Source organism: Solanum verrucosum, unplaced genomic scaffold (assembly GCF_900185275.1).
Source record: "Solanum verrucosum unplaced genomic scaffold, falcon-dt-bn FXZP01000109.1, whole genome shotgun sequence".
Taxonomy (NCBI): Eukaryota; Viridiplantae; Streptophyta; class Magnoliopsida; order Solanales; family Solanaceae; genus Solanum; species Solanum verrucosum.
Genome location: NW_026020594.1, coordinates 868,296 through 891,225, shown reverse-complemented (window position 1 = coordinate 891,225; position 22,930 = coordinate 868,296). Strand labels below are relative to the sequence as shown.

At 37.1% G+C, this 22,930-nt stretch overlaps 1 protein-coding gene across 2 annotated transcripts; it reads left to right on the top strand.

The window, feature by feature from the left end:
- The first annotated feature begins 909 nt into the window (after nt 1–909).
- LOC125811301 (O-fucosyltransferase 35) lies at nt 910–16,354 on the top strand. Of its 2 annotated transcripts, none has more exons than XM_049490808.1 (9): nt 910–1,545; nt 2,147–2,314; nt 2,398–2,470; nt 2,564–2,628; nt 2,718–2,806; nt 13,867–13,999; nt 14,148–14,380; nt 15,067–15,543; nt 15,683–16,354. In XM_049490808.1, exons 1-9 carry the CDS (start codon nt 1,042–1,044, stop codon nt 15,879–15,881), a joined length of 1,941 nt encoding a protein of 646 aa, XP_049346765.1. In that variant the 5' UTR covers nt 910–1,041; the 3' UTR covers nt 15,882–16,354. The 2 variants fall into 2 exon arrangements, with proteins under 2 accessions (XP_049346765.1, XP_049346764.1); XM_049490807.1 differs by having other exon boundaries at nt 2,558–2,628.
- Nucleotides 16,355–22,930: the final 6,576 nt, after the last annotated feature.

The window sequence follows — 22,930 nt, the reverse complement described above, 5'->3', positions numbered from 1 at the left end:
TGCAAATTGGGCTGAGCATTAAAATAAACTGGACCATAAGCCACCGTAGATTCTATCGAACCCATCAAGGATTGACGAAAATTTAAATTCCTCGCATTTCGTAGAGCAGCTAAGAAAGTCTTTGGTAACCCTTTAAGAGTTAAAGGTTTAAAAGCAATTTAAACCATGCCAATATGCAAAAATTTATACTGAGATATATATAATTCAATATCACGCTTATTTAATAAACGAATGGTTTGTTCGGACGAGTTTAGCGCCAAGGATTGTTCAGTTGTTTTAATCAACTGCTTATTAGAAATCTTATCAAACCAACCATAATCATAAATGATTTTAATATTAACTTTCGGAATAGTCCATTTGTTTAATAAATCAAGATTTTGAGTTGTAAAAGAATGTGGGTGTATTTTTGTAAACAAATATTTTTTTAATAGTCTTTATACAAGACTTGCTATTTCCAATACATCAAACCAAACAATGTATAAGAAATAATGCAAGCATAACTAATGCAAGCATTAGTTATGCTTGTTTTACTAATGCATACATTACTAATACATCATATTCAACATTATTCTTATATACTCTACCAAACGACTCCTAAGTGTATTACTTGAACTACTAAGTAATAATTATTACAACAGAATAACTAAAGTAAAAAAAAACATTGGTAGATCTATTCGGCATGAATTATCTGACATGAATTTAAATTAGTCAAACACCGCTAAAGAATCGTCCAAACAAGGGGTAAGAAAACGAGTGAGGGGATGATGATGTATTCATTCATCCGCGTGTACAGGTAGTTGAAAATGGCGGCTCCGGTAGGCAACTTTCCATGGGGGGAAGATTTAAATGTAGAAACAATGATTGAACTCTCCCTTCCTTTTTACTGTATGCTTTCTTCTATCTCTTCCACTTTCTCTCCATTAATGCCTATTCATCTTCAATAATATCACTTCACCCATCTGGATCCACACTTTCTGGCCAATTCATACGAGTTACCACGTACAACTACAGCTAATTTATTCATATTGTTGTTAATACGAAATGGGTCATCATCATAACAACCACCATAGCCACCACCACTCCACCGCCACAGATGGCGTTCCACAGCGGGTCAATAGTCCACGATTCTCTGGACCAATGACTCGAAGAGCTCATTCTTTTAAGAGGACCAATAATACTAACCAAAACGCCCAAAATACTGGTAGTAGTAGTAGTAGTACTGCTACTTTGAATACTCATCATGAGATTGATGTACCGCTTAACTCACCTAGATCTGAAACCAATGCGAATATTGCTGATGGGTATGAGATTTTAGGAGAAAAGAAGCATACCCATTTGAGTAATGTTATCCAAAGGGTGCATTTGAGGAAAAAATTGGAATCTTTGACTGTGGATTTTGGGTTTGGATTGGAATTGAAAGGAAGGAAGAAGTTGGGGCACTGGATGTTCTTGGTGTTTTGCGGGTTCTGCTTGTTTATGGGTGTTCTCAAGTTTTGTGCCTATGGATGGTTTGGATCTGCTATTGAAAGAGTTGCGTACAGTCAGGTTATTTTGTAGTTCTAGAAATGGAATTCTTCACTCCCATCCGTGTTCATTTGTTTTTCCTTCAAATTTGGTTTGTTTTTGGGTGTTTTTCAAGATCAATTGGAGCTTAATTTAACACTTAGTTTTGAATGATTAAATATTAACTGCAACACTTTCTGTTCTTCTTGAGGTATTTGCTTCTCAGTAGTGGTCGACTTTTTTTGGCTATTAATAGTATGCTTGCCTGTAGTAAACCTTCAATCTAGTTGGTTGTTCACGTGATATGGTCCTGAATGTATCCATTACATGATTCCTACGAATTTTCGCAACAAAGACAGTGGGGATGTGACACAACAGTGTGTATCGTCTTTGATGCAACTATCAGGCTTTAGGTGAAACATGTAAAATAAAACATATGTTACATAGAGAACGAAGGAAAATGATGAGATAGGCAGATAGATAGCTTTGGGTTGTGTTAGATTTTAATCACGAGTTTCTTTGTTAGCCAAGTCTCTGTTTTGAAAATGCAACTAATGATTTTGCTGTTCTGCACTCTACTAATATCAAGACTAGTTGCATCAGTAAAGTTATGTTTTTTCAAATGTTCGACATTGCCCAACAGGATTCATATGACTCACTGGTCAGTCAGCTACGTCTAAGGGATCAAAGCACTCATGCCTATAGACATATGGAAGGAGATACCAAACATAGTGGAGAACGGAATCATTTGGAACAGACTCTAAATATGGTTGCATCGGGTGTTGTTGGTAACCAGAATAGCATGCTAGATGTAAGTTCTATCACAAATCTTCCAGCTTGTTAGTGCTAAAGGAAGTAACACTTCTAAATGTTGTTCTCTTTTTCCCTTTTCAGTTTTCAGAAATATGGTTGAAGCCTAATAGTGAAAATTTCACTCAGTGCATTGAGCGGACAAAGAGTCAGAAACGTAAACACCTGAACAACTGAAATTCGTTTTTATTCAGCCTATTAACTGTTTTTACCTTACCCTCATCCTTTTTGCTTTCTTTGGCAGTTGTAGATGCAAAGACAAATGGTTACCTTCTGATAAATGCAAATGGTGGCTTAAATCAGATGAGATTTGGGGTCTGGTTGTTATAGGTTTCACGCTTCAATTCCTTTTATTAAAGATTCCTATTATCTCCATCTGATGAACAAATAATTCTAGAATGCAGATCTGTGATATGGTAGCTGTTGCTAAAATCATGAAGGCAACACTTGTACTTCCTTCTCTTGATCATACATCCTACTGGGCGGATGAAAGGTGCTCTGCTTTTACCACTTCATTGAAATCATATTCATTATGAAATGGTTATTTTGATAGGCAAATGTTATGGAAGAAACCCACCACCCACGGCACATACTTTTTTTTTTTTTTTTTGATTTGCACCGGGTGTCCGAGTCTCTTTGAGCCCCGACTAATCCCGGGGGTGCACAGGCCCTCGGCAACCCACGGCACATACTTTAGTTAGTTTGAATAACCAAAATTATATGTATCATGTGTGTTGGATTGTTTTTCACCTTAGTAGTTTCTTGTTGATCCTTTTGTGTAATGTGTACTGACTGCACCCTACTTAGTAGACCCATTCTTGTATAAAACTTATAAAGATCATTATCCATATGTAGAGCTCAAAACTATGGAAATATGGGCCCCTTGTGAATGGACAAAAAGTCTAGCATCAAAGAACAACATAGAGTCCTAAGTTCGGGACTCTGGTTACAGGTGGTTCTATTTATGAAGTTCGCAGTCTCATATGTCTGGAGCTAAGTTGCTCGAACTCTTCACTTTTGATGCCGCACCCGTGTCGACACGACATGGGTGTGTGATCTGTGTCCGATTTGGTCAACCAATTTTGGGTAATTTGACCAAAATCGATGGGGAAAGTGGATAGTTTTAATGATTTTTCTAATCAATACAAAAGCTAAGGTGAAATTGTAGAAAATAGAATACCTTTTATATAGAAATTTCTATGTCACTCCTTTTCCTTTAATCTCCTTCCAGAATTCTCCTCAAGTTCTCCACATAATATCTCATAATTTAGGTTTTATAACTCTATTTTTAGATATTTCAATTATTTTTAGGCGAATCCCCGCACCCGTATCCATACATGGATCCATATCCCTGCATCTTAAAAATTAAATCACGAAGGATCTGACCTCTTGATCCGCACCCGTATCGGACACCTGCACCCGAGTCTGAGCAACTTAGGTCTGGAGAAAAATGAGAATTTTGGGATTCTAAAGTAAATAGATGACCTTTGGCAGGTGCATTAGTAGATGTTGAAGGGGAAGCTTTAGTCATTGGATGATTCTTAGTTTCTCATTTACATGGTTGATGGTGGTCCCGTGTTGCAGCACTTATGTGCTAAGAAATTCATGCGTCTAGCTTTGAGAGAAACTTTCAAGATATATCTGGGAGAAGAGAAGAAAAACAATTAAGTGAAGGAAGATCTCTTTTTTTTTTTTTATTGACATCAAAAACATAAAAGGTGTATTTAAGAGAGTCATGTTATAATACTTGGAGTTTGTTCCCTTGTTCTCAAAGTAATCATTGAAGGAGAAATGAGGTAGAATGGGTGAATCCACCGTCTGATGGTCTTTAAGAGGGTCATGTTAGGTTAAAGACAAAGTGGTAGTCATTCTTTTCTGTGATCCTATGACCAATACAAACGAGGTTAGTGTTGTTCAAGCCCACAATGTAATCTGATTTTTGCAGTTACATTACCAATAATTGACTGCGAATGGTATTCTTTATGGAACCTTTTCTTGATATACGTTACACAATTATGCTCACGATAAGAGAAAGAGTGTCTTGTTACTTGATGAATGGAAGCATCTCTCCAGGGCTGAGACTGATAAATCAGTTTCGGATGCATGTTGAGTATCTAGAGTTAGATAGCATGATTTATGAATGATGCAATGATGGAAAAATCCTCCTTCAAAGGAAGATTGTAAAGAACGGGCCTAATACTCAATTTTCTTACAGGTTTATTAGCCTAGAAATCAGTTGGCTAGTAGTGATGACACTTCGGGTTCGGGAAACTTAAAATAGAAGTGGTAAGAAAGAAATGTTAACTGAGGCATCACAATTCGATTTTGGAGGATCTCCTTTAAGATACAAGACGTTGAGGCAGTTGAAAGAGTCTCATCCTTGGGCTGCTACTTTTCTCTTTTTGTTGGGTAACAATTGTGTGTGCAATATGTTATTGAGAAATATACCCAGTACCCAGTATACCATAAGGGAAGCCACTTAACACAATATGACAGAAGTGTATTTAAATTCCACTCGCTGCCCATATTAGGTTCTTAAATCCAACTTTTAAACTGAAATTCCATTGTATACCACCATCATAGGAAAAATGCTAATTCCCACCTTTTTAAAGGGATTTTGTTTTAATTATACCCGCAGGTCCAATTTCAACCATTTATACCATCAATTTCTCTCTCTTCTTTTAAAAACTTTACTTGCAACAAAATCAGTTAAATTCATACCCAGTTTCTCTATATCTCTTAAATATTTCACACACAAAATCGAAATAACATATATCCCTGATTTTTGACTCTTCATTCAAGTATTCAAATCAGTTCTACTATATTCAGATAAAACTATACTCAAAACAACACCATTCAAATAAAAGTTACAATATAACAAACCAAACTTACCAGTACTCAAATATTTCCCACATTCTCTTCTACATGCATAATATATGGCATTTTATTTTCTTCTTGAGGCAAATTCAATTCCTCCATGGAAAAATTTGAAATGACAGATTGTTTGTTCTACACCAAAAGAATGGCGCAGAACACAATTTATGATAAAAAAATATCAATTAATAGATGAAAAGCTTGATTGTGGATAAAATTGATAGAGTAAGATGTATTCCCATGGAAGCAACTTGTCTCGAAAGTCCTAGAAATGCTTCGTACCAATGCAGAATTAGCTAAAAATAGGGCATAATGAAGAAAACGATCCATATAGGGATAACTACTATTTGAGGATAGGTTTTAGACTTGTTAGAGAACTTCTAATATTACTATTATTACAACAACATACCCAATGTTATCCCACAAGTGGCATCTTGGGAGGGTTGGGTGTACACAAACTTTACCCCCTACCTTGGAAGATAGAGAGGTTTGTTTTTGATAGACCTTCGGCTCAAGTAAACACATTTACAAAGCAGTTCAAAAAACAAAATCAGTGGGAGTGAAGAAGCCTAGAAAAAATGCTAAAGAACGCATGACAAAGCATCCTTAAAAAGGAATTGTTACTACAACAACAACAAACCTAGTGAAATCTCACAAAGTGGGTCTGGAGAGGGTAGAGTGTATGCAGACCTTACCACTACCTCTCTAAGGGAGAGAGACTATTTCCTTAAAAACCTCGGCTCAAGCAAATCAAAGTAGTAATGAAAAAGAAAACATGACAACTAATAGCAAAGTAGTGCAGAGCATATATGCAAGGAACTGTAACAATAACAACAAGGTGCAGTCACCTAAACACAGTAAACCGCAGATGATGTCGCGCAGCCACTGCCCGCTGCTCAGTTCTCACTTCTCAGGCTAGTATGCCGCTCATTGCAGTGCTGAGTGCTCGCAAGCAGCGCTGCTCAGTGTTCTCAACCACCTTGCGGGCCGCTGCTCAGTGCTTCGGTCATTGTCTCGCAGAGTCGTAGGCCACTGGTGAGTGGTGACTGGTCAGTGCTCATCGCGTCCAGCATTAGTTCACAACTCTCAACTCTCATCTGAGCTCACGGTCTCTTCTTAGTCGGCTAAGTTTGTATCTCACACTTAGAACTTCACTGAGAGACTGCGGTGGCCATCGTGTAGCAGTCAACATTCGATTACTATGCATAGAAATTGCAAGTTGATACTTGCAAGATGTCTAATGCTTCTGCGTTCTGCCTAGTAGATTACTATGCATAGAAATGATAAAAATCTGTTGTTGAGTATGGCACAATTCAATTCCTTTCAAATTCTAATTCCTGATGCGGAGGTTGTTAAAGAAAATTCCTTTTAGAGGAGGTGATTGCTAAGCTTTGAAATCAAATGGCATCTAGATGATCTTGTTGCTCTATTGATACTATTCTCCATGTGTTCTGTGAAGGGGAACTGCTAACTATTTTTGAGCTTTTCTTGAACTGCCAAAACATTTGCAAAGCAGTAGAATTGGATGTGATTTGTAGTAAGTTGTAAGAACTTGAGAGGTTGAAGAAATTGAACAAGAGTGATTGAATTTTGAAAATGTATCATTGTTTATTAAATTTGGTTAAACCGAAAATCGAACCGAAATTGTGATAACTGAATCAAACCAAATTTATTTCAATTTGGTTTGGTTTCACATTTTTACCAAACCGAAAACCGAAAAACCGAACCGAACTGACCAAACACCCATTCCTAGCTGGAAAGATATTGGCAGCAGAGATGCCAATGGGGATTGGAGGAGATCCATCCCAACTTGTGATTGGTGAACATTGTGGAAGGAGAGAAATTTAAGATGTTTTGAAGGCAAAGGGACCAACAACCAGGAGACTAGAATCCAATGCCTTAGTTTACTTTATTTTTGGTGTAAACAAGATATGGTAGGCGATATAATAGACATAGTTGACTTCATAGGTAACTTGTAAAGTTTTTTGTTGGGTAGTCCTCACTGAGGAAAGTGCACACACCATGTGTGGATCGTAAAATGATACTCATCATTCTTTGTTGATGAGTTTTTTGTTAAAACAAAGTTACCTTTACTTAAAAAAAAAACTTCCCTCAGAACTCTGTCATAAGCCTTTTCTAGATAGATGAACACCATGTGAAGGGCCCTTTTCCTCTCGCTATATTCTCTACTAGTCTTGAACTCTCTGACATGAATCCGAACCGGTTCTCGAAAATAGATATGCTCCTCCTCACCCTCATCTCTACCACCCTCTCCTAACTTCCATTGTGTGGCTTAACAACTTGATGCCCTTATAGTCGTTGCAATTCTGAATGTCACTTTTGTTCTTGTACAACGGGATCGTCATACGCCACTTGCATTTTTCTGGCATCTTTGCCGTCTTCAAAGTAAGCTAGCTTAATATTAAACAACTAGTCAACCATTCCATGTATCTGCGCTCATCCAAAATTCCACTGGTATCTCGTTTGGCCCAGTTGCTCTCCCCCTACGCATCCAAATGAATAACACCTTTAACCTCCTCAATCTTTATACACCTACAATACCTAAAACCACAACACCTCCCGAAGTGCTCCAATCTCCGTCCCTTTTTTCGTTCAATAGTTTAGGGAATAAGACTATCATCTCCGTCTAATAAGTGCCTCATCTACCAATACTTTTCCATCTTCATCTTGATGCACTTCACTAGGTCCAGGTCTCGATCCCTCCTCTCCCTCATCTTAGCTATCCAGTGAAGCTTCTTATCTCCGTTTTTGTCCTCTGGAATTAGGAAGATGAAAGAAAGAAAAGCGGAAAAGGGGGATACCCCATAGACCAAAAGGGCATAGATCGATAAGATCCAAGTTAGTTCTACATATAAGCATTCAAAAGTTGCTATTTTTCTCGCCGTAACTGCTAACTTTGCCTCCTTCCACACCATCCCCTTCCTTATTCGTCCACTTCTCCTCCTCATCCTTCTCTCCACCAACTTCGCACATGCCACCTTCTTGGCTTCCACTTTTCCTTGGACGTCCCCATTCCACCATGAATCCCCTCGATGCCCACCAAACTCCCAATCGATCCCAATATATTTGTAAATGAGGTGTAGTTATCGTAAGGCGTAGCTTAGGGATTAACTCACTTGGCAAGGGTAGAGGATTTGAGGCTTAGGTCACAAATTCGTAGCCTACGTCCGACAAACAAGCCTAGTTTTTGAGTTTAAAAGGGTAGAGGGGCAGACCCATCATTCTCGAGTTTCGAAGGTTGCGGTTGATCCTAGGAGTTTGCTGCAAATAGATTTTTTGGTATCAAATAAAAAAGAAAGAGAGATCGAGTAAGGTCAGTTTTACGCAAGAAATAAGATTAGAAAACGGAAAATGAAAAGGAAAATATAACAAATATTGAAGAAAAGCAGAAAAGAAAGGGAAAATAAGAGGAAGAGTCACCTTCTCAAAAAAGAAAAGAAAAGAAAAGGAAGACTCGTAAGATGGGGAAATATATGATTTTCTTCAAAGGAGCTGGTGGGTCCCTCCAGAATTTTGAGTCTTAGCTACAACGAGCACATCCAATCATCTCTTAAGATTGTGGAGGCGTCTTTAGCCACATGGAGACTTCTTAAAAAGTTATGTGGATGAAATAGTGATGGCAAAATGAAGTCAATTTTCACTTACCTGCCCATATTTAAATAGGTTGAGTGAGTGACATTGATAATGAGTGAAGTTTGGGTTCAACCCATATTTAAACTGTGCAAAATTGGTCAGTCACAGGTCTGATTTGGGTTGTCTGCAGCTAAATCACTCACAGCTGCATAGGTAACTAGTTAAGATTTAATTAGTGTGCGTCACTCTTGAGATTTTTGAGGCCTTTGCGTCAGTTGTTTTTCCCGAGTTTGCTCTAGTACTTTTTAAGAAGTCTTTTCTTTAACTTTAAAAATAGTTTGCACTGGCATGTTTTATAGGAAATATATGCCATTATTAGCTCTTTGAGGATACATACATGTCCATGTGTCATACTCCACCTTCTGAAGCAATTATCCGTAGCTTTTTGCTATCTGCATCCTAAAACATAGACCCTACTTCCCTTCGGGGTGGCCCAGTGGTTTGGGCTTGGGACTTCCATGTTGGAGGTCTCAAGTTCGAAACCCCTTGCCAGCGAAAGCAAGGGGTTTGCCTTCTGGGTCGAGCTCGTCGCACCGGGCTTGCCTAGTGCGGGTTACCTCTCCTATGTGGTTTGCGAGCTATTGCATAGGAGAGGAGGTTTTACCCTGTGCGCACCCAAAGGGTAGCGGCTGTGGGTTTCCCTTGTCATAAAAAAAAAAAAAAAAAAAAAAACATAGACCCTACTTTTTTTTTGGTACTTGGTAACTTTGCATTATATCACAAAATAGTACATGGGTTGTACTATAACCTTATATACAAGTGTGCTCCTGATTTCACTTCTCTACGTCTAAATTGAGTCTAGCAAATCAATAATAGAGACAGTGTCATTAGAGTATAACTGATTACACCAAAAGACTAAAAGTAAAATGCAATTTAGTTTAACTTCTGCACATTGTTCTCTATGCTCTCAAAACGTCTTGAATTCCTTTCTTTCCAAACAGCCCACCAGATGGCCCTTGGGATAACTCTCCATCTACCTTTGTCCTTAGCATGTACACCTGCTTCCTCCCAGCATAGTAATGCCTCAGCCACCTTCCTGGGCATTGTCCAGGAGATGCCTTTTAGGCTTAGGAATATTCTCCATAGATGATGGGTGTACTTGCAATGTAAAAATAGATGGTTAACAGTCTCAGATGTTTCACCACATAGGAAACACCTGGAACACAAGGTTATCCCCCTCTTCATAACATTGTCTTGTTGTAAGGACTGCTTCCTTAGCCATTGACCAGACAAAAAATGAGACTTTGTCAGGGATTTTGCTCTTTCATATTTGCTTCCAAGGCCAACTTGAGCACTATTGATCTGTCTGATCCATCAACTTGTAGGATTTGTTGATTTGAACACTCCCTTGTCATCTCCTGTCCACCACAATTTATCCTCTCCTGTTTGTAGTCCAGTGAAAGTGTCCACAGTGTTTAAAAATTCAGCAACTCTCACTTTCCCAATCATTAAGGTTCCTTCTGAAAGTGAAATTCCATCCTTATGGTGACAATAGATCTGCTATAGTGCTTTGTTGAAACATGATTAGGTTGTAGATGTCTAGAAAGAGATCTGCCATGTTGCCTTTCTCATGCCAAATGTCCTTCCAAAATCTGGTCTTACTCCCATCCATTACTTTTGCCTTTGAGTTACTTTTAACTTCATTCCACAAGCTTTTGATGGACCTCCAGAGGCTAGCCCCATAAGGAGTGGTTACTTCTTTAGTTATCCAGTTGTCCTCTTCTTCATATTTAGCTCCAATTACTTTCCTCCATAGCATCTGGTTGTTGTTTGCATACTTCCACAACCACTTCATACTAAGGGCCTTGCTTTGCAATTTCAGATTCTTTATTCCTAGACCTCCATTTTCCTTGCTTGTCATGACTTCCTCCCATTTAACCAAATGGAAGCTTTTTTTTTCTTTGTTGCCTTGCCACAAAAAATTCCTCCTGATACAATCCAACCTTTTAATGACCCCTGGTGGGATAGGAAACAAGGACATCATATAGGTTGGCAAAGCATCAAGTACTGAATTAATAAGGGTCAGTCTACCCCTCTTTGATAAGTACTGAGACTTCCACTTGGCCAATTTCTTCTCACACTTCTTAATCACACTATTCCATATGTCTATGGACTTGGATTTCCCCCCAAAGGCATTCCCAAGTATATAGTAGGCAGAACTTCTATTTCACCACCCATAATTGATGCTAAACAACTCATGTTGTTTACTTCATTTAGGGGATACAACACACTCTTCCTCCAGTTGATATGCAAACCAGAAATACCTTCAAATAAGACTAGAAGCACTCTTAGATACTTCAGTTGTTCCTCCTTCCTCCTCAGCATCACAGAAAATCAGGGTATCATCTGCATATTGCAAGTGTGTCACTTCTAGTCTCTCAGCACCTTCTCTGGCCACATCAAAACCCCTTAACCACCCTCTTAAGTTGGCAACTTTTATCATGTTGTTTAAACCCTCCATAGTAATCAGGAACAAAAAAGATGACGAGGGATCACCTTGTCTGAGACCTCTTTGGGTTTGAAAGAAACCTGCAGAGTTACCATTAATGAGTATTGAGAATCGAACCGTTGATATGCAAAGCTTTAATCCAGTTCAATCATTTCTTCACAAAACCCATCAGATTCAACATCTTCACTAAGTATTTCCAGTTAACATGGTCATAAGCTTTCTCTATATCCAACTTACATAGGACACCTGACTTCTTTTGGTTATTTCTGGAGTCAACTGCTTCATTTGCAATCAAAACTGCATCCATTATCTGTCTCCCTTTAACAAAAGCCATTTGTTGTGAGTCTACCAACTTGTCCACCACCCTTTTCAGCCTTTCAGTCAGAACTTTGGAGATAAGTTTGTAGATGCTACCAATTAGACCAATTGGCCTGAAGTCCCTCAACTCCTTGGCACCTTTCTTTTTGGGTATAAGAGCTATAAAAGTTGCATTGGAACTCTTCTCAAAAACTTCATGTTCATAGAAGTTTTGAAAGGTGTCCATGATGTCTTGCTTTACCACATCCCAATATTTTAATAAAAAAAGGGAACCCATAGTAAAACCATCTGGACCTGCTGCTTTGTCAAAAGCACACAACTTCAAACATCTCAGCCCTTCACTTTCCTCAAAGTTGCTTTGTAGAGCCTGCTTATCTTCTTCTGTTAGGTTAGGACATTGCACATTTATGTACTCAAGTATCCATTGAGATGATTCCTTATACAACCTTTTATAATATTCAACAATTTCCCCTTTAATTCTGCTTGGCTCTTGATTCAATTCTCCCTGTATCATAAGTTGATCAACGTTGTTGTATCTCCTATGTGCTTTTGCTATCTTGTGAAAGAATTTAGTATTCTTATCACCTTCCTTCAGCCATAGAGCCCTTGATTTTTGTCTCCCGGAGATTTCCTCCTTTTTGATCAACTCTTCATATTTCAACATTAATTCAGATTTTTTGGCGGACTCCTCATTAGTAAAGATAGACCCTATTTTTCTAATCCTAGTTGAATAAATAATTATGTTGATCTTAGTGTAACAATGTCTAAAATCATAATTTGAACTGTACAAAAATTAAATAAATTGTCAAAAAACTAGCATCAAGTTTGAAAATTGTATAGAAATACTAACAATATATATTATTTTAAACAGTTTACCTATTTGGTGACTCTTCAAGGTTATAATATTACTAACTTGATAGTAGCATTACACTGATGTACCTTCATCGGATATATTATAATTGTTGCAAACGTGCTACTTTTAGAATACGTTTATTATCAAAGTTTCGCTATTAACAAAAATAATGCTTAAATTCATATTTGGTAATGTATAAAATCTAACAACAGAAGTTTTCATAACCCCTATATAAAATGGGTCAATCTTACCCAACCCATTTATAAACCTAATTTTTAACCCGGTTAAATATGGGTGGGTTGAATTATGACTGTTTTTGCTCAATCTGTTTTCTACCCACCCATTTGCCACCACCATACATTTATTTTTGAGGATAGTAGCAGTAATCTATATATTCACATGTATACTACATCCAAAATATGTAGTTCCCCTTCAAAAGGTATTACAGACTAATCATATTGCCGCCTATCACCTCTATTTCCTACAAATAATCTAAAACATCCAAGATATCTTCTGCTTGGACTAAAATATTCTGTTTACACCAAAAATAAAACAACTCTAGACAATTCATCTTGAAGCTCTGAAGTCCATTCTTCTTGTCTTCAAACACCTCTGATTTCTCTCTTTCCATGCAGTCCACCATATGCATGCTGGGACACTCTTCCATCTCTCCTCCTTTGTTGCTGCATTACCATCACTATTCCAACTATTGAGGACTCCTCTGATGTTCCCTGGCTTTACCCAATTTGCCACCACCATACATGAATAACAGAATTGTAGCAGAGGTAGATGGGTGCTAGTGCACCTTACCTGTATACATTGGTCATCTTAACTTTTGAAGCAAAACAACCATCTGCAGCCTACTTCAACTCTCATTGGAGTGGCCAAAGTAGCTACAAAAAATAAAAGACTTGGGTATAGTGTTCTAAACTTGGCAAATCAGTGGCAATGAAAACATGCAGCTATTAATTTACTAGATATTAATAAATCCAACTGACAGTGTTTGCAGTCAAAGATTGGGCCATCTTTTATCTTCTTGAAGATTGCTTTTATCTTCTTTTCATCTTTCCTTTCTTTGTGGAAAGCATGTGAAATATTTTGTTCTGTGGTTCCACTGAGACTTGAACCAAGAACCTTTGCTGCCATCTAACCGTTAATCACCTCATCTAAAAATTCAAACGGGTTGATGCGACACAATTTGATTTATCTAATTTATGCGAACATCGTCCTCTCCACCCCTTCCCCCAATGCCAATCAGCAACAATAGAATAAACAAGGGGCTCATGATTGTTTTATTCACAAATGCTTTGCATCTATATTATCTTGTTCGATTTAAGTGATAACTTTAGATGTTTTTTCATTGACTTGGCTCCCCTTGATCTTTACCTTTGTTTCCTAAATGCAGTGGCTTCAAAGATCTTTTCAATTGGCAGCACTTTATTGAAACTCTAAAGGATGACATCCACATTGTTGAGACATTACCACCAGAATTTGCTGGAACTGAGCCTTTCAACAAAACACCTATATCCTGGTCTAAGGTGAAGTACTTAACTGATTTATATGGGTATTTTTGATATTGATTGTGAGTACTCCTTTGAGTGAAGTATGAAACTAACAACAGATCCAAATGTTATGGTGTGGCGATGAGTATCCTGCCATACTTACATGATTCTCTTAGTTGATCAGGTTAGTTACTATAAATCAGAGGTCCTCCCTCTACTGAAGCAGCACAAAGTAATGTATATTACTCACACTGATTCTCGGATAGCCAACAATGGGATACCCAATTCTATTCAGAAGCTGAGATGCCGTGTAAATTACCAAGCATTAAAATACTCGGCCCCCATTGAAACTTTGGGAAGGATTTTGGTTTCGAGGATGCGACAAGATGGTAATCCTTATCTTGCTCTGCATTTAAGGTCAGTCGCGGCCTCTTTCTCTCATAGCTGTTAGAGCTATAGTGACATACAACTCTGTTATTGCTTGTCATTACTTTTGATTAATGCTAGGATTATAAAATGAAACATAGTGCGAGTCGAACATCTCTTGGGATAAAAAAGAGGAGGAAAAATTCTGGATGCCACTTTTCATTTGAAGGATCAGGCCAGTTGATGTACTAGACATGCCATTCATTGTGTTAACTTAGTTTGATTCTTCATTTGAATCAAAATACATTAAAAAATGGCTGCTAGACCACGTCATACCTGTATCATTATGCTTGTGTTAGCTCTCTGTATACCACTGTAACTGAACTATGACAAAATTATCTAAGAAAGTTATGTAACTTTGAGGTCATTATTTTTGCAGGATCAGTATTCATACTTTGATGCTTTAATTGGACACAGTTATCTTAGTTTTACTTCTAATCTTATAGGACTGTTGCACTCTTAAAGCAACGGCTTTGACTGAACTTCTTTTTGTAGCTGCAGAGTCGTAATATCAGATAAATGTAGTTCAATTTGTTTCTCAATTATTTTGATGGATATAAAGTCATTTGGATGATACATTGCACAAATTATAATGCTGATGTCTTATCTTAGCAGAGTCTGTTAAAACTGTTGATCTGAATCCTTTTCTCATAAGCAGTTTATGATGCTACTTGCAGATACGAGAAGGATATGCTTGCTTTTACAGGCTGCAGTCATAATTTGACAGCAGAAGAGGATGAAGAACTCCGTAGCATGCGTTATGAGGTTGGCCATTGGAAGGAAAAGGAGATCGATGGTGCAGAAAGAAGAAAGCTTGGTGGTTGCCCGTTGACCCCCAGGGAGACTGCCCTTCTGCTTAAGGGGCTGGGATTCCCATCCAGTACGAGGATTTACTTGGTGGCTGGTGAAGCATATGGGAATGGAAGCATGCAACCTCTTCTGGAGAATTTCCCAAACATCTTTTCCCATTCAACTCTTTCAACAGAGGAGGAATTGAACCCTTTCAAGAATCACCAAAACATGTTGGCTGGTTTGGACTATGTTGTTGCTCTTCAGAGTGATGTTTTTGTCTACACATATGATGGAAATATGGCAAAGGCAGTGCAAGGTCATAGGCGCTTTGAGAACTTCAAGAAGACTATTAATCCGGACAGGTAATTATTCTTGCGATCTGCCTATTCCCTTGTTATCTGGCTAGACAGATTTTCTGTTGTCAAACTACGAGAATGCAATATTCCCAAATCAAAGCACCTTCGTCAACCTAACTTTTGGAATCTAATCATCCTTTTGTAGGATGAATTTTGTGAAGCTAGTTGATGAACTCGATGATGGTATGATCTCGTGGAAGAAGTTCAGCTCCAAAGTAAAAGAGCTTCACGAGACTCGTTCTGGGGCTCCTTATATGAGAGAGCCAGGTGAATTCCCGAAGCTGGAAGAGAGCTTTTATGCTAATTCCCTTCCTGGCTGTATATGCGAGAAAACCCACAGATAGCAAAGTTTGAACACAAAGTACGTAGTCTCTTGATCCCCTTGGAGTTCAGCTTGGGACATTATGGGAGGTATTGCCATGCATATGTTTTAAGAGCATGTGGATCGAGTCTCTACTAAAGAATTCATCTCATTGGGACTTCTCCCTGTTTAGAAACAGGTGACTTGTATATATGCAGACCATCAAGGTCAAATTCAGCATTTTGCTGCTGGTGCAGAGTTAAGTATACCGTTCAACCATACAAGACATTAGACCTTTTGTTAATTGGACATTTTACACGATAATTTATTGGCAAGGAGGATGGTGCTGCCAATATCTACATACGGCAGTGTATGCACCGCACCCTGCAGAGCCAAATGATAAGTTTTGTGGGTGGTTGATATAGAATGTATTATTTCTTGAGATACAAATGACCAAATTACATTGTTAATCACACATTTTTTCTGGCCTCCTTTCTATTAAATTGCTTGAGATGAGTTTTAATGCGGTGACATTGTCAGTGAAGATTCTTACCGCCGACTCTAACTTGTGTGAGAGTGAGACTGAGACTGAATTGTTTCTCTATTGAATAGCCATACTTATAGAAGTCATCAGATTGAATTTTTTTTTTCCGACTATCTTTATGTTTTTTCACACTTTCCTTGCTGCAAAACTTGAATTTTAAATACGAGACGACAGGTCTTGCTCTTACTAATTCAACGTGGTTGCAGAACATATAAATGTCATTTTGATTGTAATCTTGAATGGGCACATTGGTAACATCTCTATCGGGGATGAGAATCACTAAGATTATGCTACCAATGGTCTCCCCAGATCATTGATGAAACAACAGAACGTCCCGATGCTATTCTCAGTGAAGATGTTGACTTGCTAGACTTTGGAACTTCTCTTAATAGAAAGGGGAAATTCGCACAGATTCAAAAAAATGAATCTATAAACAAAAGATTAGTGTCAAAGCTTCAGGAGGCAGAACTTCACAAAGGAAAAAAGAAAAAAGATTCTAAGAAAGAGCTAGCTCAACTTCCAAAAGAAGAGAACAAAACAAAACCCTCCCGTAGTATTCCATGATTAGTACAATCTTTTGGAATATTAGGGGAATGAGGTCCAAAAAAGCAAATCACAGAATCAAATACTTGGTCCACATTAACAAGGTGGTTTATTTGGCTATCCTTTGGTTAATAAGACTAAGATTGAGGGATACAGGAAATTTCTTGGATTCCAATATTGTCTGGATAACACTAATGGCAAGATTTGGTGTTTTTGGAATCACCTAGATCAAGCTGAAGTCATAGCCAATGAAGAACAACACGTTACCATCAAATTCAAAGACAAAAATGGCGCTAACAGTAGGTATGTATCTGCTATTTATGCCAAATGCACTGACGGGGATAGAAGAGACTTATGGGACAACATGGAAAATATAAGTAGCTCTATTAATGATCCATGGTGTGTAGGAGGGGACTTCAATGATATCATGGACCCTGATGAAAAGTTAGGAGGCAAACCTCATAGGGCAACAAATGTTTTGACTTTATTAGCACTATGGAAGCTTGTGGTCTATCTGATTTGGGTTTTGTTGAACCTAAATATACATGGTGCAATAATACAAGACCTAGTAAAAGAATTTGGAAAAGGCTTGATAGAGTTTTTGTTAATGATCTATGGGCTCAAAGTTATCATACCAATACCATCAAGCATTTAGCTAGGACGGGATCCGATCATAGGCCTCTTCTCATGCAAACCCTTTCCAATCAAAACGACTTCATCAGATACTTTATATTCTTAAACTTATAGACTCAACGGTCAGATTTTTTTGAAGACTGTTCAAAACTCTTGGAACATGAATGTGGCAGGCAATGCACTGTGGAGACTCCAGTGTAAGTTAAAGGTTCTAAGCAAAAATCTTAGTAAATGGTCTAGAGAGACCATTGGGAATGGGAGACCAGAGTCCAACTTCTTGAAGAACTGGACACTCTAAACAACAATGAACAAAGCAGGGAAGATTTGAACAGGGAGCATGCAGAATATGTTAAATGGCTTGAAATGCAGGATGCTTTACCAAAGCAAAAAACTAGAATCAATTGGTTCAAAGATGGGGACTACAACAGTAAATATTTTCACAGTGTGCTAAGTGACATAAGAAAGAGACTTCTTATTCACAGAATCAAAGACGACAGAGACAACTGGATTGAAGGGGACAACATGATTGCAAGGACTGCTATTAGACATTACAAGAATCTCTTCAATATGGGGCAACCTAACCTGGACAGTAGCACTTTGGATTGCATACCAAAGCTGATTACTGAAGAGGATAATGATATTCTTCACAGAGCACCCATGGAGGATGAAATTAAAAATGTTGTGTTCAGTATGAGTGCAGAAAGCAGTGCAGGACCTGATGGCTTCAATGGTAAGTTTTTTCATTAATGTTAGGATATTATTAAATATGATGTTTGTGACTTTGTTGTTGAATTTTTCTCGGGAAAAAAACTCACTAAACACTTCATTCACACGTTTTTGGCTCTTATCCCTAAAATTGAGTCCCCTTCTAACTTTTCTGAATTAAGGCCTATTAGCTTAAGTAATTTTTCTAACAAAATTGTCTCTAAAATTCTAGCTAGAAGGCTCAATCCTATTTTGCATAGACTCATATCTGTTAATCAAAGTGGTTTCATTCCGGGCAGATTGATTACTAAAAATGTCATGCTTGCTCAAGAAATAATTCATGGTATGTCTAAGCATAATACTGGTGGTAATATTGTCATCAAATTAGATATGGCAAAGGCATATGATAGAATGGATTGGAATTTTCTAATGGATGTTCTTAGAAGATTTAGCTTCTCAGATAGATGGATAAATTTAGTGTGGCATTTAATTTCTAATGTGTGATATTCTATTTTGATTACTGAATCTAGAAATGGTTTTTTCTCTTGTGCTCAAGGTTTAAAACATGGTGATCCTCTGTCCCTCTCTTTATTTATTTTGGGTGCTGAGGTCCTCTCTAGAACTTTGAATAGTTTACTTACTCATGATAATTTTATCCCTTTCTCGATGCATCAAAGAGTTCCTCAGATTAACCATTTAGCATATGCTGATGATATTGTTATTTTCAGTAGTGGTAAGAGCAAATCTGTTAAGCTCATCATGAAACAGATCAACAACTATGAGAAAGTTTCAGGGCAAGAAGTCAATAAGAATAAAAGCTTCTTTTTGACTAACCCTAAGGCTAGTGCTTACAAAATCAACAGGATGAGACAGTGTACTGGTTTTTTGGAAAAGAATTTCCCTTTTACTTACTTGGGTTGCCCTATCTATATTGGTAGGAAAAATATTTCTTACTTTGATGATATGGTTACAAAAGTGGTAAAAAGACTCAATGGTTGGCAGGGTAAGATGCTTACCTATGGAGGTAAAATTGTTTTGATCAAAAGTGTTCTTCAATCACTCCCTATTTATACTCTCACAGCGATTAATCCTCCCATTGGTACTATTAATCTGTTAGAAAAGCATTTTGCACGATTCTTTTGGGGTTTTAAACAAGCACCATTGGAGATCTTGGAAAAATCTTTGTGTTCCTGAAGATGAAGGTGGTATAGGTATTAGAAACATGGATGACATCTCTAAAACCTTGGCCATTAAAAGATGGTGGAGATTTAGAACCAATAAGTCTCTCTGGGCTGATTTTATGAAAGTTAAGTATTGTCACAGAGTTCACCCTTCTGTTAAAGCTTGGACCTCTAGTAATTCACAAGCTTGGAAGTTCATGGTCAATGCTAGACACGTTGCTGAACCTAACATTCTCTGGAAAATTAACAGTGATAGTTGTAATATGTTGTGGGACAATTGGTGTGAGAAAGGGCCTCTGGCTATTTTGTACCCTGACAATGTGCATAACAACAATGCCAAGGTTATGGACTATATTGATGGTGGTAACTGGAACATGAATAAATTAAGGGAAGATCTCCCCGAACATATAGTCCTATATATTGCTAACATTTCTATCGGGGATGCTAATGATAATGACTATGCTGTTTGGAACATTACTCAGGATGGTCAATACACAAATTCTTCTGCTTGGCAGAGCATAAGAGAAGTGAGACAAAAAGATGTCATCCTGAGTAAGGATTGGCACAAGTGCTTACCTTTCAAAATATCATTTCTTACCTGGAGAATGATGCTAAAAAAGCTACCGTTTGATGAGGTACTCCAAAGATTTGGTAATCCAATGGATACCAAATGCCTATGTTGCACAATACCTCAAAAATGAATCAATTCAACATGTGTTTAGTGATAGTGAGATGGCTAAGCATATATGGAATTACTTTGGAAACCCCTTTGGAATTAATCACCAAGGAGGTAACATTAGAATTCTCTTTAATGTTTGGTGGAATATGAACACTGCCAACAGTGTGCACAAACTGGTACAACAAATCACTCCCATGTGTATAGCATGGGAAATCTAGAAAAATTGGACATCTTGTAGATATGGAGATCAGACCAAATATTTGATATCTAGAATGGAAGTGCAAATTTTATGGAACATCAAAGCAGCTATTTGTGTTGTCTTCCCAACTTGTGACTTAACAGGAAAATGGGTTCAAATCTGCACAAGAATTGAAAGGTACAGACCTATTGTAAGATGGAGGCAAGTCGTTTGGACCAAGCCTGTGACCGGAAGGATCAAATTCAACACAGATGGAAGCTATATGCAAGAAAGTATTTCCAGGGCCGGCATTTGAGGGGTTCTTAGAGATGACACTAGTCATCTCATTATGGCTTTCTCAGTCCCAACTCAATGTAAAAGCAACAATCAGGCAGAAGTAATGGCAGCACTCTATGCAATAGAATGGTGTAATCGAGCTGGATACGACAAATACGATCTAGAGTTGGACTCAATGGTGGTTACAAATATGCTCGAAGAAAAAGACACCAACAATCTGAAGCTGAAAAACATTATCAAACGAACTGTCAACGCTAAGGAAGAGGCAGAAGTGAGCATCTCACATTGCTATAGAGAAGCCAACCAGGTGGCTGACTTCCTAGCCAAATTAGCTTCATCGAGTAGAAATGGTACCTTCTACTTCTCTTATCAACAGCTCCCGAAAGAAGCGAAGGGACTCTTTCAACTAGATAGATGGCAACTACCTTGTATAAGAAGAAGATATGACAAATGTAATTTTTTTTGTTAGTTGAATCTTGTATTTTGCTTGAGTGGAAGGTTATAAGTTTGTTGCCTTCCCTTTTTTGATGTCCTAATTTCCACTTTCTATTTTTGCCAGAGGTTAGGTACATGCCTCCCTCTATTTTTGTGTAACTTATGTTGGAAATTATAGACTTGGTAGGGGTCAAGCCAAACCCCTCACACCTAATAACTTTAAGCTGTGATGGTGATGGCTTAAATTAAAAAAAAAATAAAAAAAATACTCCCTCCGTCCCTATTTACTTGTCCATATTTCCTTTTTTAGTTGTCCCTATTTAGTTGTCCATTTTGACAAATCAAGAAAGGACAACAATTTTTTTCCTATTATGCCCTTATTTACACTTCTTGAAAATTGTAAAAGTGTATGATGTTTCCCTCCAATTTATTTCACTTTAATTCAAATAAGTGGTTGTAATTTTGAAGTGAAAAGTTGTCATAAGGGTAAAATTGTAACTTCACTGTGCTAATCATTGTTGCCTTAATCTGTGTGCCATTTCTAAAGTGGACAACTAAAAAGGGACGGAGGGAGTATCACTTTAGCCTTTATGTAGATTGTTTAGTTTATCCTCGGTGTTCTCTATCAAAAGTTAGGTCCATGTCCCCCTCTGCTTTTGTAACTTTTTGGATGTTATAGATAGGGGTGTACATGATCGGATTGGTTCGGATTTTTCAAATATCAAATTAAATTATTTGTGTAAAAAATTTAAATTTATAAACCAAACCAAATTAATAAAATTTGGATTTTTTCGGGTTTTTCAACCTCGGGTTGGTTCGGGTTTTTCAAATACCAAACTAAATCATTGTGTCGAATTTTTAATTTTATAAATCAAACCAAACTAATATACCTTGGATTTTTTCAGATTTTTGGATTTTTTCCGTAAAGTTTGCATACAAACATATAATCAACTTGTGCTCCAAATATTTCTTTAGTCCGATCAAAATACAATTATCCAAAGTGTTTCTTAAGAAAACAACACAAAATATGAGATAGTACTGATGACACTAAAATATTCAATAAAAAATAATAATGAAATCATCATATAAAATAAATATTGCAAAGTCATAATGAAAATGATTATTATTTAAAAGTACTAAATCATGCTAAAATAAGTATTAGTTACATTACTAAATATTTAAGGAAAATTAAAATTAGATTATGTATTTTAATTGTCTAAACCAATGTAAAACTAAAGAACAAATATTCAATATTATTGTCATTCACTCATTCTTAGTGTTGAATTGATTTTCTTTTTACATTAGTATTAATTTGATTTTGATTTAAGTTTAATTATAATAATCAACATCTATGAACTATAATCTTTATTGGACCATTCCGAATTCTAAGTTTTAAACTTGAAATAATATATTAAAAGATAAAAACTATGAAATAGTATAAGAAATATTTTAAATTATATCAAAGTAAATATTTTTATGTATAAAATAAAATTTTAAAATTACATATATAATGTCGGGTTGTTTTTTTAGTTAAAACCAAACCAACCCAAATATAGTCGGATTTTTTCCCCAATACTAAACCAAGTCAAACTAAACCACTAGTCGAGTTTTTTTTTCTGATTTGACTCGATTTGCAGTTTGGTTCGATTGTTAGGGGTCAAGCCTAACCCCCCCCCCCCCCCCCACACACACACCGTTAAAGTGATGGCTTAATTTATTTATTTTTAAAAAAAGAATAGGCAATTACAAGTGCATTAAAAGGAACTCAAATTGCATCATCCCTAGCTGGGGAAAGCTTAGTTAACCTCCAATTCCAAATATAACTACCATTACTTTTCCTCAAATATAGTCTTTAAGCTAAGATATAGACTGGCATTTCCTTTGCAGTAACACACGC

What these genes read in the sequence shown, in the direction of transcription:
- LOC125811301 (XM_049490807.1), top strand. Translation starts at nt 1,042, where the DNA reads ATGGGTCATCATCATAACAACCACCATAGCCACCACCACTCCACCGCC. An exon ending in AAAGAGTTGCGTACAGTCAG is followed by an intron (nt 1,546 to 2,146) that starts GTTATTTTGTAG and finishes ATTGCCCAACAG; the next exon opens with GATTCATATGACTCACTGGT. An exon ending in TATCTTGCTCTGCATTTAAG is followed by an intron (nt 14,381 to 15,066) that starts GTCAGTCGCGGC and finishes TGCTACTTGCAG; the next exon opens with ATACGAGAAGGATATGCTTG.